The 15,720-nt window shown below is 43.2% G+C and overlaps 3 protein-coding genes across 5 annotated transcripts in view; 2 read left to right on the top strand and 1 right to left on the bottom strand.

The window, feature by feature from the left end:
* The window catches only part of Dnajc14 (DnaJ (Hsp40) homolog, subfamily C, member 14), a 12,653-nt gene extending 8,832 nt beyond the window's left edge, over positions 1-3,821 (top strand). The window contains exons 3-7 of the mRNA XM_005397265.2: positions 290-396; positions 594-713; positions 1,212-1,372; positions 1,862-1,964; positions 2,860-3,821. Of these exons, the coding sequence (XP_005397322.1) occupies positions 290-396; positions 594-713; positions 1,212-1,372; positions 1,862-1,964; positions 2,860-3,070 (702 nt within the window). The 3' untranslated portion in view covers positions 3,071-3,821. The remainder of the gene's footprint in view (positions 1-289; positions 397-593; positions 714-1,211; positions 1,373-1,861; positions 1,965-2,859) is intronic.
* Positions 3,822-4,455: 634 nt separating this feature from the next.
* Ormdl2 (ORMDL sphingolipid biosynthesis regulator 2) lies at positions 4,456-7,281 on the bottom strand. 2 transcript variants are annotated; one of them, XM_005397260.2, is made up of 4 exons: positions 7,174-7,281; positions 5,996-6,170; positions 5,689-5,840; positions 4,456-4,951 (listed from the first exon to the last, which is right to left on the bottom strand). In XM_005397260.2, exons 2-4 carry the CDS (start codon positions 6,167-6,169, stop codon positions 4,816-4,818), a joined length of 462 nt encoding a protein of 153 aa, XP_005397317.1. In that variant the 5' UTR covers position 6,170; positions 7,174-7,281; the 3' UTR covers positions 4,456-4,815. The 2 variants fall into 2 exon arrangements, with proteins under 2 accessions (XP_005397317.1, XP_005397318.1); XM_005397261.2 differs by lacking the exon at positions 7,174-7,281 and adding an exon at positions 6,849-6,972.
* A 240-nt stretch (positions 7,282-7,521) lies between these two features.
* Sarnp (SAP domain containing ribonucleoprotein) overlaps positions 7,522-15,720 on the top strand; it is a 54,751-nt gene continuing 46,552 nt past the window's right edge. For both annotated transcript variants that reach the window (XR_262968.2, XM_005397259.2), the window contains exon 1: positions 7,522-7,621. Coding sequence is in view for 1 of the 2 variants with exons in the window: in XM_005397259.2 (XP_005397316.1) it covers positions 7,586-7,621 (36 nt within the window). In the remaining variant the exon portion in view is untranslated. The remainder of the gene's footprint in view (positions 7,622-15,720) is intronic.

The raw sequence follows: 15,720 nt of genomic DNA, 5'->3' as shown, positions 1-15,720 counted from the left end.
TATAAGTTGACCACCAGTTATCAATCCACTACAGTGGCTCACTGTCATGCCAGATTCTGTCCTGTATACCTCGTACATATTCTTAATTTAATCCTCCCCAAAATATATTGTTGGTAAAATATTCCAAGTTACAGAGTTAAGTGACAGCTCGGACTGGAACCCCGGTCTGTCTGCAGAGCCAGAGTAACTAATCGTCAAGCTATATCGATTCTCTAAAATGAAAGGGAATCCTTTGATCTGTAATAAATCCATGTGTGATTTGTGATGAAGCCTCTTTTTGTCTTGGTAGGTTCATCCTGATAAAAACCATCATCCCCGGGCTGAGGAGGCCTTCAAGGTTTTAAGGGCAGCTTGGGACATTGTCAGCAACCCTGAAAGGCGGAAAGAATATGAGATGTAAGTTAGATGAGACACTGTCAGGAGGGCTAATTGAAGAATCTTCAATAGAAGCCACTGAGCTTGTGGATAAACTCTGAGACGGAGAGGACTGATGCCTGTCTTTATAGCTAGCCAGGAGCCTCAAGAGGTGAACAGAGCTGTCTCTTCATCTCTCCCTCAATACTGTCAGACTTACAAAGCCTTTCTTCTTTCAGGAAGCGAATGGCAGAGAATGAGCTGAGCCGGTCGGTGAATGAGTTTCTGTCTAAGTTGCAAGATGACCTCAAGGAAGCAATGAATACTATGATGTGTAGTCGGTGCCAAGGGAAGCATCGGTATGAAACAGGACAAGGGTGGGAGGACCACAGTTTAGAGGTTAGGTAACCCCAGGCCTTTCTTGTTTTATTGGTAATTGTGGGACACAAAGAGAAAAAGACCCAGAGGTTTCTACTTTTGCCCTACTCTCAAGAGATTGAGGATTCAAACTAGCGGTAAGAAAAAAGATCAGCTTTAAGATAGAAAGTTGAGGGGAGGGTAATTAGGTAACAACAGTGGAGGTCATTTTCAGTATCTTGGCAGTATCTCACAGTAATGGTGAAACTTCTAGCTGGGCGTGGTGGCGCATGCCTGTAATCCCAGCACTCGGGAGGCAGAGGCAGGAGGATCGTTGTGAGTTTGAGACCAGCCTGGGCTACAAAGTGAGCTCAAGGCTGGCCTGAACTGCATAGCGAGACCTTGTCTCAAAAGGACAAAAAAGAAAAAGAAAAAAAGAAACTACTAGCAGTGCCCTAAGGACCTGGAGTGCTAAGGAACTACCCTTTGTTATGTTGTAGGAGGTTTGAGATGGACCGTGAACCTAAGAGTGCCAGATACTGTGCTGAGTGTAACAGGCTGCATCCCGCTCAGGAAGGAGACTTTTGGGCAGAGTCAAGCATGTTGGGGCTCAAGATTACCTACTTTGCACTAATGGATGGAAAGGTCTATGACATCACAGGTATATATTTTTTCTTTTTTGGTTTTATGAGACAGGGTTTCACTGTGTAGTTCAAGCTAGCCATGAACTCTTGGTGATCTTCCTGCCTCAGTTTCCCCAGTGCTGGGATTGCAAGTGTGCTCTAACATCATGCCTGCCCAGCTCATGGGTATACTTTTTTTTTTTGTTTTTGTTTTTTCTCTGGTACCGGGAACCGAACTCACGACCTTGCGCTTGCCAGGCAGGCACTTTGCCGCTGAGCTAAATCCCCAGCCCCCATGGGTATACTTTTGATGTGGAAAAATATGGGATCATACTTCTTTCACCTCATGTGCTCCAAGCATTTTTTTTTTTTTTTTTGAGACAGGATCTCACTATGTAGTTCAGGCCGGCCTCAAACTCACAGTGATCTTTCTACCTCAGCCTCCCAAGTGCTGGGATTGCAGGTGTGTGCCACCACACCTGGCCCAAAGTTACAATATTTTGACGAATTATCTTTCCTGTTTGCAGAGTGGGCTGGATGTCAACGTGTGAGAATCTCCCCTGATACCCACAAAGTTCCCTATCACATCTCATTTGGCTCTCGGATCCCGGGCACCAGTGGTCGGCAGAGGTAGGTGGTATCTCTCTGTTATCCGTGCACTGTTCCAGTTTTGAAAGTGATTTCAGATGACCTGCTGTTAAGGACACATATTGTGTTTCCCTGAGAATAAGACCTAACCAGAAAATAAGTCCTCCCATGATTTTTAAGGATGCTCATGATATAAACCCTACCCCCAAAATAAGAGATTGTCCAGCAGATGTATGTTGCAACATGTGATGGATGTATTGTATGATAAAATATTATTAATACAAGAATATAAGTTTGATATTTAATACCTTAAGAAATGGTAATTATCAATTATAATTATCTGTAAATGCCCAGTGGGCACCTTTGGACGAGAGGTAAATGCTTAGTAAACAGGTGAACTTGAGACTTACTAATGTCAGAGTATAGACACAATGTACAGTGTGTACACTTGATAGCGAACGGACATGGCTGTGTCTAATATGACTCTATAATTCACTGTGTTGTGAGTTTTAACAATGCACTACAAGCAGGCTACATGGACAAGTAGTACTCATTAAAGAAGAGGTCTGTTGCTGGACGTGAGTGATTAAGGCCAATGGTTCTATAGGAAATGGAGTGGCAAGAAATTCAGGCTGGAGTTAGGGTTAGAGTTATGATGTTCCAGAAGATGACATGACTGTATTTGAATAAGTGTAAATTTTTCTAATGAATAAATGTAGATTGTTACGCATGAGGAAAAAAAAAGCGACATCCCTGAAAATAGGCCCCATTAGATCTTTTGGAGCAAAAATTAATATAAGGCCTGATCTTATTTTGGGAAAATACAGTAAGTGTATCATTTTTTTAAAAAGTGTATCATTTTTAAGAAGTTTGAGAATTCACTGTTCTAACAAAAGCAGCTATATGACTTTTTAATACCTCTTACTATTTTTCTTAGAGCCCCCTCAGACGCCTCTCCTGCTGACCTTCAGGATTTCTTGAGCCGGATCTTTCAAGTACCCCCAGGCCAGATGTCCAAAGGGAACTTCTTTGCAGCTCCTCAGCCTGACTCTGGGGGCACTGCAGCCTCCAAGCCCAGCAGCACAGTACCCAAGGGAGAAACCAAACCCAAGCGGAGGAAGAAAGTGAGGCGGCCCTTCCAGCGTTGACTCCCCTTCTCTACTTTCCTCCGATCAATGTCAGGGAGTCAAAAGGGCTGTGTATAGCACAGGATGGAGTTTGACTTGTTTATTTTTAAAGATTTTAAAAAGGGAAAATTTTAAGCTTAAATTGTTCACTAGTACTTATAGGAGGCCCCTGAACCACTATCCCTCCAACCGAAGCACCCAGGAACTGAATCTTGTCTTCTGACAATACCAAAGAAATAGGGATGGCTAGATCAAACCTGGGGCCCAGAACTGGGTTGGACAATATGTCCCCGAGGGGTGGGAAGTGAGTATTTCTCTGGGGTTGGTATGCCTTTGTCTCGTCATTTGCCTTTAGAGCCGATGATCCCCCACCCTTTTAAACCACGAGTCTTATTTCTTGGTCCATTTTAGGGAGGAGTCTCCATCAGCCCGGTAACACTAGTTAAAAGACAGAACAAGGAAGCATGTAGCCCTGATTTTCCAGAGGCACAGAGTTCACAGAGCAGAAACAATGAATTTTTCTTGACTTTCACCTTGTGGGTAAATCACCCAACTTCAGGCTTGTTGTTGCAAGAATGGCCAAAATTAGTAATTTTTAAAAAGCAGACTCATGCCCTCTGCCCTTGGGTAAGGGAGAATGACAGGGGAGTTCTCACAAGCCTCCTTGTTATCCAAGGGTTTGTATTTTTTTAAGTTTGTTCATATTTTTATGTACATAGCTATTTAAAGCCAGGGGATTATCTTTCTATAAACGTATAACTGGCAACCTGTATCTTCCCTCTCTTTTTTGCCCATATAGCTGGGGCCCTTTTTCTCACTTGATAATCTTTTCCTACTGTGAGCTGAAACTGAAGCGCACCTGCTGCTGGGCCAAAGGATAAAAAACTGCTTCAAGTTTTGTACAGTAAGCTAGTATTCCATCTTCCCCAATGTTATGAGGACATCTCCCTGCTTTTTTTCCGCCAGCACTGGGGACTGGATCCAGAGCCTTTGGACTGACATACATCTCCAGCCATTTTTTACTTTGAGACAGGGTCTCACTGAGGATCCCTTGAATTTGCAATCCTGCTGCTTCAACCTCCTAGAGTGCTGGGATTACAGGTGTGCACCACCTTATCTGGCTTCTCTGCTTTCATTTATTTATTATTTATTTATTTATTTTGGTTTTTCTCTGGTACCGGGAACTGAACTCACGACCTTGCGCTTGCCACGCAGGTGCTTTGCCACTGAGCTAAATCCCCAGCCCCATAAATTTTACCAGTTTGCTTTTTTTTTTTTTTGGTTTATCTTCGGTACCGGGAACCGAACTCACGACCTTGCACTTACCAGGCAGGTGCTTTTGCCCCTGAGCTAAATCCCCAGCCCTGGCTTCTCTGCTTTCTTGCTGATCAAATTACAGCCACAGCTAAAAAAATTATCTTTATTATAAGGAAAATACATACACAGCAAAACAGAGTAGGAAAGTGGTAAGGATGAAAAATACTGGCAGTGCCATCATCAAACAAACTGCCTACATATGGCTTCCTGTTGTAGAGGACAGTGATGCGGCTCTTAACCCCGTTTGCCTTTCCTGACTCAGTCTTGCCCTTAGCAGGGCTGGACCCAACAGTTCCACTTTCTTGTCTCATCTCTTCCTGAGTTTGGGAAGGGTTGTACCGTTCTCAGGCTTTCAAGAAACAAAAGACAATGTGGAGAAGGGAAAGATGTTCTGGTCTTTTGCTCTGGTGCCTTCTCCATGCCTGTGGGGCTGTCCTCAGCCCTCCCCCTCAGTATCTGTTGATGCCAAAGAGACGAACCCCATGGAACTGGGGCAGCTTGGGCAGCAGTACGCTAAACAGTGAGGCAGTGTTGATGAGGAAGTGGGCAACATCGTACTTGGTGTAGAAGCTGGCCAGGAGGTAGCTGGGAGAGAAAAAAAACAGGACGAGTGAGGTTTGGCCTTCCCTGTACACATTCATGGCTTTCCAGTGATCTCTTCTCTCTTAAATGGTCAGTTTGATTGCATGCAGTTCTTGGATATCTAAAAATACTCCAGCTATATCAACAGCATTTACTTTGGGATTGAGATAATCAGGCAGCACCTTTAACTGAAGATTATAAACCAGTCTGTATTTGTTAATTGTTAATGACAAATGACAGTGAAAGCTGTTTCAGCCTGTGTGACTGTTAGAGTCCTCTTTGCTTCCACTCTCCAGTCAGTTTTTGAAGATTGGTATCAGTTCTACCTTGATATACTCACTTCTTTTAGAAGGGTAAAGACACTTGGTTTTAGCAGAGATATCTTTTCTCAGTCCCTTCTCCATTCCTCTGTACCAAGGAGGCACCAAGGAGTGCTTGATTACCATCTACTTTTTACTGCGCTCTGTAGGCTCAGAACTGGGATACTATAGTTATCTTCAAAGCAACTTAGATGGGTAGTCTGCCGCTTTCACTTCTGTTTTTTGAGACAAGGTCTCACTATGCAGTTCAAGCTGGCCTCAAACTCCACGTGATCCTCCTGCTTCAGCATCCCAAGGGATGGGATTACAAACGTGTGCTGCCACGCCTGGCTGCTTTTTCAAAGCTTTCCTATGGACTTTTCCACCTGATTCTTGGAGCTGTTTTTAACCTAGCATCTCCCCTGCCCACCACAAACTCACAGTATAACAGGAGAGATGCTAAGGAACTTTCGGGAGGAGGTAAACTGGAGCCCATAGTCCATCTGCTCCCAGTGTGTCAACAGGCGAGCCCTTCCTTGGTCGGGGGTCTCAAAGGGTGTTCCTTTCACTGTGTGTAGGAAGACATACATTGCCTGAGAAGAGGGAAAGGGACAGTGTTAGAGGCACAGAGCAGTCTTTCAGCCCAAGAATTACATGAAGTCCCCAAAGGACGACCAACCCCCAATCGGTGATGTTTTTGGCAGGGAAAGCTGGGGGGCGGGGATACACGGTGTGGGTTTGTACTTACCAAGTTGTGGATGACATTGGTCAGGGTCCAGACAACAGGAATGCTGAGGAAGGGGACGCTGAGTAAGACGACGTGCAGCAGTCCTACCGAGATGGTGTAGGCCAGCCAGATGCCCCGACTGTTCATCACCCGCGTGTTGGGGTTTACTTCACTGTGCGCCACCCCCACATTCATCCTATCACAATGAGGGGATCAGGCAGGAGTCCAACTTAATTTCCTCTCAGCTCCTGTTGGAGTGTGTTTACCCCAGTCACCTCCCTGAAGAACCAAAATGCTCTGAACTCCAGCAGAAACTTCCCTACCATGCGGAAAGGAAAAAGTAAAGATTCTGGAAAAAAGTTTAAAAGATGCTGGGCATGGTGGCCCAAGCCTGTAATCCCAGGGCTCTGGAGTCTGAGACAGGAAGATCACCCCAAATTTGATCACCTGGCCTGATCACCATACATCAGGGCCGCCCTGAACTGCGTACATATGAGACCCTGTCTCAAAAAAAAAAGTTTAAAATGTGAGAAGAGTCTTCCCTCCTTTGGGGGGGCATTTTTACTCTGATTGTCATACTAAAGCTGTAACCTGAAAAATGCCTAGGCTTGGGGGACCACGTCAAGGAGCAGGGTAAACAGTATCTCACTTTACTTGAGAAGTTAGGAATGAACCATGAAAAGATCCCATATGCCCAGAATTACAGAACAGTCATGGTCAATCAAGACCGATGAGAAGGGATGAGAGAGTAAAAACTACCCCAGCCCACAGCCTTTCCTCTGGGGCTTGTCCGCCGCAGCTCTCACCCGCTGGGCATGTCGGCAGCCAACAATCCCACTCCCTGTTTTAAGGGCGGGGCGGTGCAAGAACTTACCCACGGCTTGTGAACTGAACAAGAAAGCCACCCAGACTCACTGCTTGAAGAAATGGGAGTCCCAACCCTGCTAGGGCGGCAGTTGTCTGAACGTGTCGCTTTAAAATCGTACTAGCTCTACAGCAGATAACGCCCGCCCCCAAATTCCCTAAACCCTGGTATTAATCCCGCCCCACGCCCCTCCCAGCTTCCCTCTTTCGCTTCGGTTCCTTTCAGACTCCCTTCAGCACTCTTCTTGCTGTTTAACTCTCCGCCTTCCCGCCGCACTTCCCGCCTCCCACCGTTTACCCCCAGTAGGCTTCTTCAATTTATCGGCAGCCCCTACCTGCCAGCCTGAAGAGCCGGTGCACCTAGGGGCGAGGTGCTTCCTCCTACACCTGTGGTCTCTAGGAAGTACCCGCCCCCTCGTCTGCGTGCTCTTTCTATTGGAGGAGCAGGTTCCTCGCTTCTGTCACTGATTGGCTGGCGGTCGGCAGTGGGCAGGTACAATTGGTCACCCTTTCCGTCTTTGGACCGGGCAGAGCCCGCCCTTCTCTCGGTCCCACCTCTGGAAAGAGCTGGCGAAAGTCGCCCCGAAGCGTGGGACTGACACAGGGCATTGACGAATGGGAAGAGCCGATGATAGTGGGATGGGAGTAAGAGCGGCCATGATTGGTCAGACCTGAGTCTATGCCTAGGCGGGAGCGTCTGGGGGCGGAGGAAACGGGTGGGGGCCGGCGGAGTGGCGGGATAGCAAGATGGCGGCGGAGACGGTGGAGCTCCACAAACTGAAGGTACTCTGAGGCGGGGGAAGGACTGAGGTGGGCTTCTCTGGGGACCGAATTGTATAGGGTGGCTCGCGCCTTCTTATCCTCCGTGCTCTCCCTGCAGCCTTTTCCGCTGCGTTTCCCGGCTTCCTCCGTCGTTCTTTTGTGCCTGCTTTGCTTAATTTCCTATTTCGTCTCCCGTTTTTCTCCCTCTCTCTCTCTACCCCGTCTTTCGGCTCGCCTCACCTTTGTGTTGACCTTCACCCTTCTCCAACGGACTGTACGGGCGCCTTCTACCTGTTACCCTCCTCTCGCCTCGTCAGAGCCGCGTTGCGTCAGGGGTCCCTCCTGCCCCTACGGACTCAGGGGCTTTCTTCCCGAGGTGGAGGTTTCCTGGGTGTTGTCCGGAGCTGAGATTCCCTGGTTAGCACACCATGGCATTGCTGCTTGTTTATATCTGAGTACGTCCCGAACGTGATCCGGAACATGCTCTCATTCCCTTACCCTAGGTGGGGTAACGCCTCCTGGGCGAATTTTGGAACCAGGGAGAGGTCTCGGAAGAGAAGCCTCTTCGTAGAACTTGGGAGTTGAGGCAACTTTAAGAATTTGTAAAACTGTAAACACCTCCGCTTTGAAAGTTTTTGAATTTTTTCATGAGGTTATTTGCCGGCTTTCTCAGGACGCCCTCAACCACCAGAGAAAGAGAAATAGCTGTAGTATTTTGGAAAAACAATTCCAAGGTTACGGTTGTCTATCCTGTTTGATATCGTGGATAGACCCTGCATCTCTTGGTGTCACCAGTGGGTGACACTGACTCATAGGAGTTACCTGTATTTTAAGTTGTGCCTTTTGGAAATCTGGGTAGCTTTCTTATGCTTAGATTATTAGGAGAGTAGTTTCTTTTAGGAAGAATGAAGAGAATATCTTGATTAGTTGTCCCTTTGTGATTTCACAAGTAGTTTTCCCATTGGATGTTTTGGTTACATTACCCAGGAACCATGGACAAACCAGGCTGATTTAGATGAAATTGAAAGCTGATCTTTTGAACTTTAATGCCTGATGAGCTTTAATAAAACAAACAAACAAAAAAATAAGTGGAATAATCGTAGGAGGAGGTCCTTTTTTGGGGGACAGGGTCTCACAATGCAGTTCAGGCTGGGCTTGAACTCAGTATGTAGCCCAGACTGGCCTTGAACTCTGCAGTCCTCCTGCCTCAGCCTCCTGAGTGCTAGGATTATAGGTGTGTCCCCCACACCTGACAAGAGGTCCTGTCTTTAATTACTAGGGGATAGTAATTTACCTTTCTGTGAAAGTGGATATATTAAACTGATGGATTCTAAACTGTTCTAATGGGTTTTTGGTTTTCCCGTTATGCTAGAGTAACTATGAACTTCTCAGTGCTGGAATATGTAGAATACACAGTGGTCTAATACTTACTGTAAGAAGAAAAATTGAGCAACCATTTCATATATATTTGTATAACTTACATACTTTTGTACTGCTGTGTATAAAGTAGACACAGAAAAGGAATTTTTAGGTGAATGACAACAATATTAATAAAAGGTCTAATATTTTCTGTTTGTCCGATTTTTGAAATCTTGGAGTAAACCACCAGCTGTCCTATAACTTGCATGTATGGATTTTTGCATTGGTTTGTGGACTTTCTCTTTCCATCAAGTCAGTATTTATGAGCTCTATATTAAATTTGCATTTGATTGGATAAGTCATTTTTACATAACATCCTCTGACCTGATTTTAATACGAAGAACATGAGGCATTCCTGAGGGCCCAAACAGGTCTCATTCTTTAATCACATTTGCTTGTCTTTGCTTTTTCTCTAGAGCATTTAACCTTTTGGAGGTCACAGATATCTTTGAGACTCTGATGAAAGGTACGGACCCTCTCCCCAGAAAAAGGCATGTACAAATACTTTGCATGCAATTTGAGGGGATTCATAAAACTACCTTGTAACCCTGAGGAGTCCATGGACCTCTGGTAAAGAACTCATCCTTTAAATTTTGACTTCTAGACATTTAATGTTTGGTTATAGTGATGATCTTGATGGAGTGATCCTGACATTTTGGTTTGACTTAGGGTTTGGTTGCCTTTAAAAACTTTTTTTTTCTTAGTACTGGGGATTGAACCCAGGATCTCACACTTTTTTTTTTTTTTTTTTAAATTTTGAGAAAGGGTCTAAATTGACCAGGCTGGCCTTGAATTTGTAATCCTCCCTAGGGCTGGGGTTGTGGCTTAGTGGTAGAGCTCTTGCCTTGCATGCACAAGGCCCTGGGTAAGATCCTCAGCATCACATAAAAAAGAAAGAAAAAAGACCGAATTTGTAATCCTCTGGCAAGGCCTCCCAAGGGGTTGGGGTTACAAGCACATGCCACTGTGTCTTTAAAATCTTTATGTTTTTATAAAAGGAATTTGGGGCTTTAGCATAGCACTTTAGAGGAAAGAAAGAAGCTCTGAAATAGGAGGAAAAATACATACTTGAGTTGATATGTAAGTCCGTATCAACTGTAAATTTCTGAAGATTTTGTAGCAATGCAGTCATTCTAATACAATTTGGAAGAGACTAAACATTGAAAATGCCTTGACCTGTAACAATGTGGGATTTCTAGTTAAACATGGGAAAAGGAATTGCTGATAGGAGAGAACCAGAAAGGTGTAGTATTATCAGAGTGTTGAGAACACTGAGACATTTATATCTCCAAAGTGTGAAGTGCATATACATTAATGTTGAAGAGAAATTGGAAAGTAGATTAACTGAGTGACTATAAAGGTAAATTGGAGTGATACTGGAAAAGACGTTCAAAATTGTAGGAGTCTGGTTCTGTCATGTAGTCTATAAGCAAGGCAGAGTCTTGAAAAATTTGAGAGGAGGATCTTGATATGATGAGTTTGTGTTCTGTTGGCATTGTAGGGGGTAAAGGATTTTACCACTTAGATCTTCCCTGTTTAAACAATCCTTTCCCCATACTGGGGATTGAACCCAGGGGTACTCTATCACTGAGTTGTATTCTTGGCCCTTTTAAGTTTTTTTTTTTTTTGGTGTGTGTAGGGTAATTGGGAATTGAATTAGTTTTGTTTCTGTTGTTGCTTTTTGTTAATAGGATTGAACCCAGGGCCTTCACACTCAACTACATCCCCAGCCTTTTAAAAATTTTTTTTGAGGGGCTGGAGACTTAGCTCAGCAGCTCAGTGCCTGCCTGGCAAGCACGAGGTCGTAAGTTTGATTCCTGGTACCGGGAAAAAAAAAAAAAAAACACCAGAAAAAAATTTTTTTTTGAGACAATGTCCAAATCTCTAAATTGCCCAGATTGGGTTTGAATTTGTGATCCTCTTGCCTCAGCCTCCCAGAATGTTGGGATTATAGGTATGCATAACCATGCCTGGCTTCTTAGTTTTTATTTTGTGACATGGTCTTTCTAACTTGCCCAGGTTGGGCCAGGTGTGGTGGTTCATGGCTGTAATCCCAGCACTTATGAGGCTGAGGGAGATGTGTTTGAAGCCAGCCTGGACTACGTAGTGAGTTCAGGACCAGCGTGAACTACACAGCAAGACCCTGTCTCAGAAAAATCAAATAAATGAATAGCCCAGGCTACCCTTGAGTTTGACAATCCTCCTGCTTCAGCCATCTGGGTAGCTGGGATTATAGATAAGCAAGCAGCATTACCTCCAGTAAAAGCTCTTAATTGTATCCCTTGCCAGTCTGTCCAGGTTAATTTCTGACTGCCACAACAATGACCTTATTTTACTAAATTTCTTCAGAATAACAGTTAATTATCGATGTATATCATTCACTGTGTGTCAGGCATTTGTTGAAGCCATATATGTTCATTAGCTGGTCGAGTTCGCATATTAAACCTATAAGGTAACTCCCCTGTATATTTCAAAAAAAGAAACAATCCCAGAGATAGTAAGTAATTGGGTAACTGTGTCACACAGCTAAGTGGTGTGTCAAGTCCAAGATGTATGTTCCCAAAGTTCTTGTTCTTTGTTACTGCAGGCTGTTTTTCATTATCTCAGAACCCTAAAACTTCGTGCATGTATGTAGCACCTGTGGTTTTCTTTTGGCTGCAGTGGGTCTGTTATCTTCCCTTCTGGGCCCTCCAGGATATCACACAGGATAGGTGCTTCCTTAACCATCAGCCACACACCTCTTTTTATTTTTAAAACAATGTCATTGGGGCTGGGGATTTAGCTCAGCAGCACAGTGCCTGCCTGGCAAGCACAAGGTGGTGAGTTCATTCCTGGTACCGGAAGAAAAACAAAACAGAAACAAACAAACAAACAAAACAGTGTCATTAAGTTGCCCAGCCTTGCCATTGAACTTCCATTCTTGTGCCTCAGCCTCTCAAGTAGCTGACGTTGTAGGCATATGCCACTGTACCCGGCTGATGAAAAAAATTTCTAGTAAAAGGTGTTAATCAAAATTCACAATTAGGAAAAAAACAACAGGATTCATGATTAGAAAAGAAGAAATCACAGAGAAATGAGTGATTAATGTCAAATGTATTACAGGGTCAGTCGCTTTTTCCTTTCTCTGTAAGTCAAATAGGTAGAATGAAGATTGATTATTAAAAAGTAAAAGATTTTAAAATAACATTTTAAATTTTTTTTGAATGTTTGTGCATAAGTTCACAATTCTAAAAGTATTAAAAGATGTATAAGAGGTTTACCTCCTACACTGCCACCAAGTAGCTTCTTCTTTCCAGGTTTAACTATTGTTAACCTATTTCTTGTCCAGGTATCTCGTGTATATACTGTACATCATGCAGGGAGATTTGTGTGGTTTTTTATTTCTTTTGGGTAGGGCCTTCCTGTGTTGTTCGTGCTGGCCTGAAACTTCATCCTCCCATCTCAATGTCCAGAGTAGCTGGAGCTATAGGACAGCAGCTGTGCCTATCACCATACCGCCAATGCCAGAGTAGCTGGAACTATAGGCATGTATCATCATGCCTGGCTGTGGTGGTTTTTACATTAATGTTAGTATCCTAAATACAGTGTTGTGTTACTTATTTTTTAAATGGCCTTGTTGAGATATAGTTCACTTACCATATAATTCACTCAATATACTGTAACTTGCTTTTAAAATATTTTAAATTGCTGGGCATGGAGTGCCTGCCTATAATTCCAGCACTCAGGAGGCTGAGGCAGGAGGATCGTCACAAGTTCTGTGCCAATCTGGGCTACATAGTAAGTTGAAGGACAGCCTGAACTGCATAGTGAGACCCTGTCTCAAGCCCCTCCAAATATTTTTAAACACAAATTCATGTAAAATGAGGGAAAATATTAGTTTTATTTAAAGCTTTTAAAGATTTAGGTTCCCTTATATAGTTGTGCTCATAATATGTGCAAAGAAGAATTGTTTTCACCTATTTTGTGTTTTTACTTGTTTCCCTTTTAAGATCAGATCTCCTAAAATAAAATAATGTCCAAATATATAACAACCTACAATAGAATAAAGAAAGTAATACAACATTAAGGAAAAACTGTGTGCCATTCCCATTTGATCAGAAGGATACATGAAGGTGTTAAGAGGAACACAATGAACTACTGGGGCTGAGAGCATAAAGATGAGTGGCAGTGGCAAGATCAGCGTTGATGGATGTTCTCTATGTCAGTGAAAACCAGTTGTAAACTTGGCATGGTGGCACATGCCTGTAATCCCAGCACTGTCTGGGAAGTTGAGGCACAAGGATCACAAATTCAAATCCTGCCTGGGTGACTTGTAAGATCCTCTCTCAAAATAAACATTTTTAGCTGGGCGTGGTGATGCCAAGGCAGGAGGGTCCCTGCAAGTTTGAGGCCAGCCTGGGTTACAGAGTAGGTTCAAGGCCAGCCTGAACTGCATAGTGAAAACCTGTCCCAAAAAAGACAAAATAAATAATTAAATAAATAAACTGGAATTAGCCATTTGGTTTAAAAAAAAAAAAAAAACTTTTTAAAAGGTCTGGGGATATAGCTCAGTTGTGAAGGCCCTGGGTCTGATGCCTTGTATACATAAAAAAAACAAAAAAAAAACAAAAAAAAACCCAGAATGATCAAGATTCTTTTACTTTAAAGATAAAAAAATGAAAATATTAACAAACACAGACATAAACAAAACAACATAAAAACAATAAGAGCAATACAGAATTTCAGACAGATGATAGGAAATTAACAGTGGTTGTTGCATAAGATTCTTAAGAAACAGACCTTAAAGATTATTTAGACCCCTGAATGGTGGCAGATACCTGTAATCCCAGCACTTGGGAAGCTGAGGCAGGAAGATGGCAAGTTCAAGGCCAGCCTGGACTAGGTTCTCTCTCAAAAACAACAACAAAAAACCCAATCAGTCAATCAATAACTAAATAAAGTGCAGATTGTAGATTAGTAAAATTGTACAGGTGTGAGTCACAGACTAGTACTGGTCATAAACTAGCTATTACTGGTTAGTGATCAGTACAAAAATTGAAAGTTTTTAGAGACTTTCCTAGCGGTGCAGCATCACCGATAAACCAAATGTGTGCTCATTTTTCTAGTAGTTGATATTTACTGATAAATTGATTATTTTTACATAAATTTGATGACTTGAATGAAATAAAAAGCAGCAGTATCAATCTTTTTTTAAATTAAAAACTACTGGTTGAAATTCAGAAATTCAGAACCAGTGATTTTTGTCTATGCTAGTCTGATCCCTCACCCAGTGTCAGGCAGTTATAGTTACTAGTTGCCAAGCACTATTCTAAATGTTTTGCAAATATTTTCAGATTTAAGTTTTTATAATAACACTACTGAGATAAGTACTATTATTATTCCCATTTCACAGGAAAGGAAACTGAGTCACAGAAAAGTTTGTTACTCACCTAGGTTACATACCTGTAACTAGTAAAGCTCCAATTGAACCTAAGTATTTGGCTATGTTCTTAACTCTTAAATTCAACAGTCACTCTGCAATCATTTTTATAAACAAAAGCTTTTTTTTTTTTTGGTGGTACTGAGGATCAAAACCAGGGACTCCAAAGTTTCCTTTGAGATTTAAAGCAAACTCAGGTGTGAGCCCCTGTACAAATGAAAGTTCAGTACTTCCAACATACAGTGGCACAAGGTAGACATTTCCATTCCAAAAGTTACAGAAAGATATAAAGGAGTAGGACCAAAGCAAATCCAAAAGCCAGCAGGGCAGACATTAAGTCTCATAGTTGCATGTGGAGCATCTGAGGCAATTTGTGGCAAGATGTGAACTCAAAGGGCTTGGGTGGCTCTACCCATATAGCACTTTTGGCTATTGTAGCTCTCATGGGTTCTCTCTTGGGCCTGCTCTGCTCTCCTTGCAGTTTTCCTCAGATGATCCATGTTCTGGACTTCTCTAAACTGCTAGGGTATCCACTGCACGTTTGACTTCACGCAGCTTCATACACTGCCCTCTCAGGGGCACACTGCCTGGCCTCCCAGGCCTTTTTCTGAAATCAGGGTGGAAGCCTTCTTGACTCCACAGCTCTTGCATTCTGCATGCACCTAAAACCAGTGCCATGTGGATAATGCCAAGGTCTGCTGCCAGCTAGAGCAGTAGCCAGGCTTTCCTGGATTGCTGGACAATCCAGTTCCAAGGAACAAATTATGCTGCCACCATACTGGAACATGTGCTCTGGGGTTCTCTTCTCAAAACAGTCTTTCACTTTTGCAATTTTGAGGCTGCCAAAGGTGGAGTCCTGCTGCTTCTTGTGATGCCCTCAGGCCATCTTTTCTATTCTCATATTCCTTCTTAGCAGTCAGCATCTCCTCTGTCCCATCTTTGCAGTCCACAGCTTTACTTGAGTTTCCTTTCTGGCCAAACTCATAATGTTTTAAATTATTCTGCAGTGCTCTTTGCGCTTAATTCTCAACATAGATTTTGCTAAAAGCTCCCAACAGTAACCATGCTACCACCTCAACATTCTACTGTCTTGAAATTTCTTCTATGAAATTAATTAGTCTTTTGCCCTTAATCTCACTTTTAGGCAAAGTCTCTGGACACAAGCAAAATGCAGACAAACTTTCTGCCAAGCCATAGCACACGTCATCGGAGTTCAGCAGCCAATGCAGTCCTTTTTCCAGTGGAAACCCCTGGAGTCTGGCCTGTACTTGCTTTCTGATCT

This window comes from Chinchilla lanigera, unplaced genomic scaffold (assembly GCF_000276665.1).
Source record: "Chinchilla lanigera isolate Chin_1 unplaced genomic scaffold, ChiLan1.0 scaffold00057, whole genome shotgun sequence".
Taxonomy (NCBI): Eukaryota; Metazoa; Chordata; class Mammalia; order Rodentia; family Chinchillidae; genus Chinchilla; species Chinchilla lanigera.
This window is presented reverse-complemented; position numbering and strand designations above follow the sequence as displayed.

Excerpts from the sequence above, each read along its gene's own strand:
- Ormdl2 (XM_005397260.2), bottom strand. The coding sequence starts at position 6,169 with ATGAATGTGGGGGTGGCGCACAGTGAAGTAAACCCCAACACGCGGGTG. Across the intron at positions 5,841-5,995 it reads CCAATGTCATCCACAACTTG|GCAATGTATGTCTTCCTACA; the intron begins GTAAGTACAAAC and ends CCCTCTTCTCAG. Across the intron at positions 4,952-5,688 it reads AGCATCTCTCCTGTTATACT|CTACCTCCTGGCCAGCTTCT; the intron begins GTGAGTTTGTGG and ends TTTCTCTCCCAG.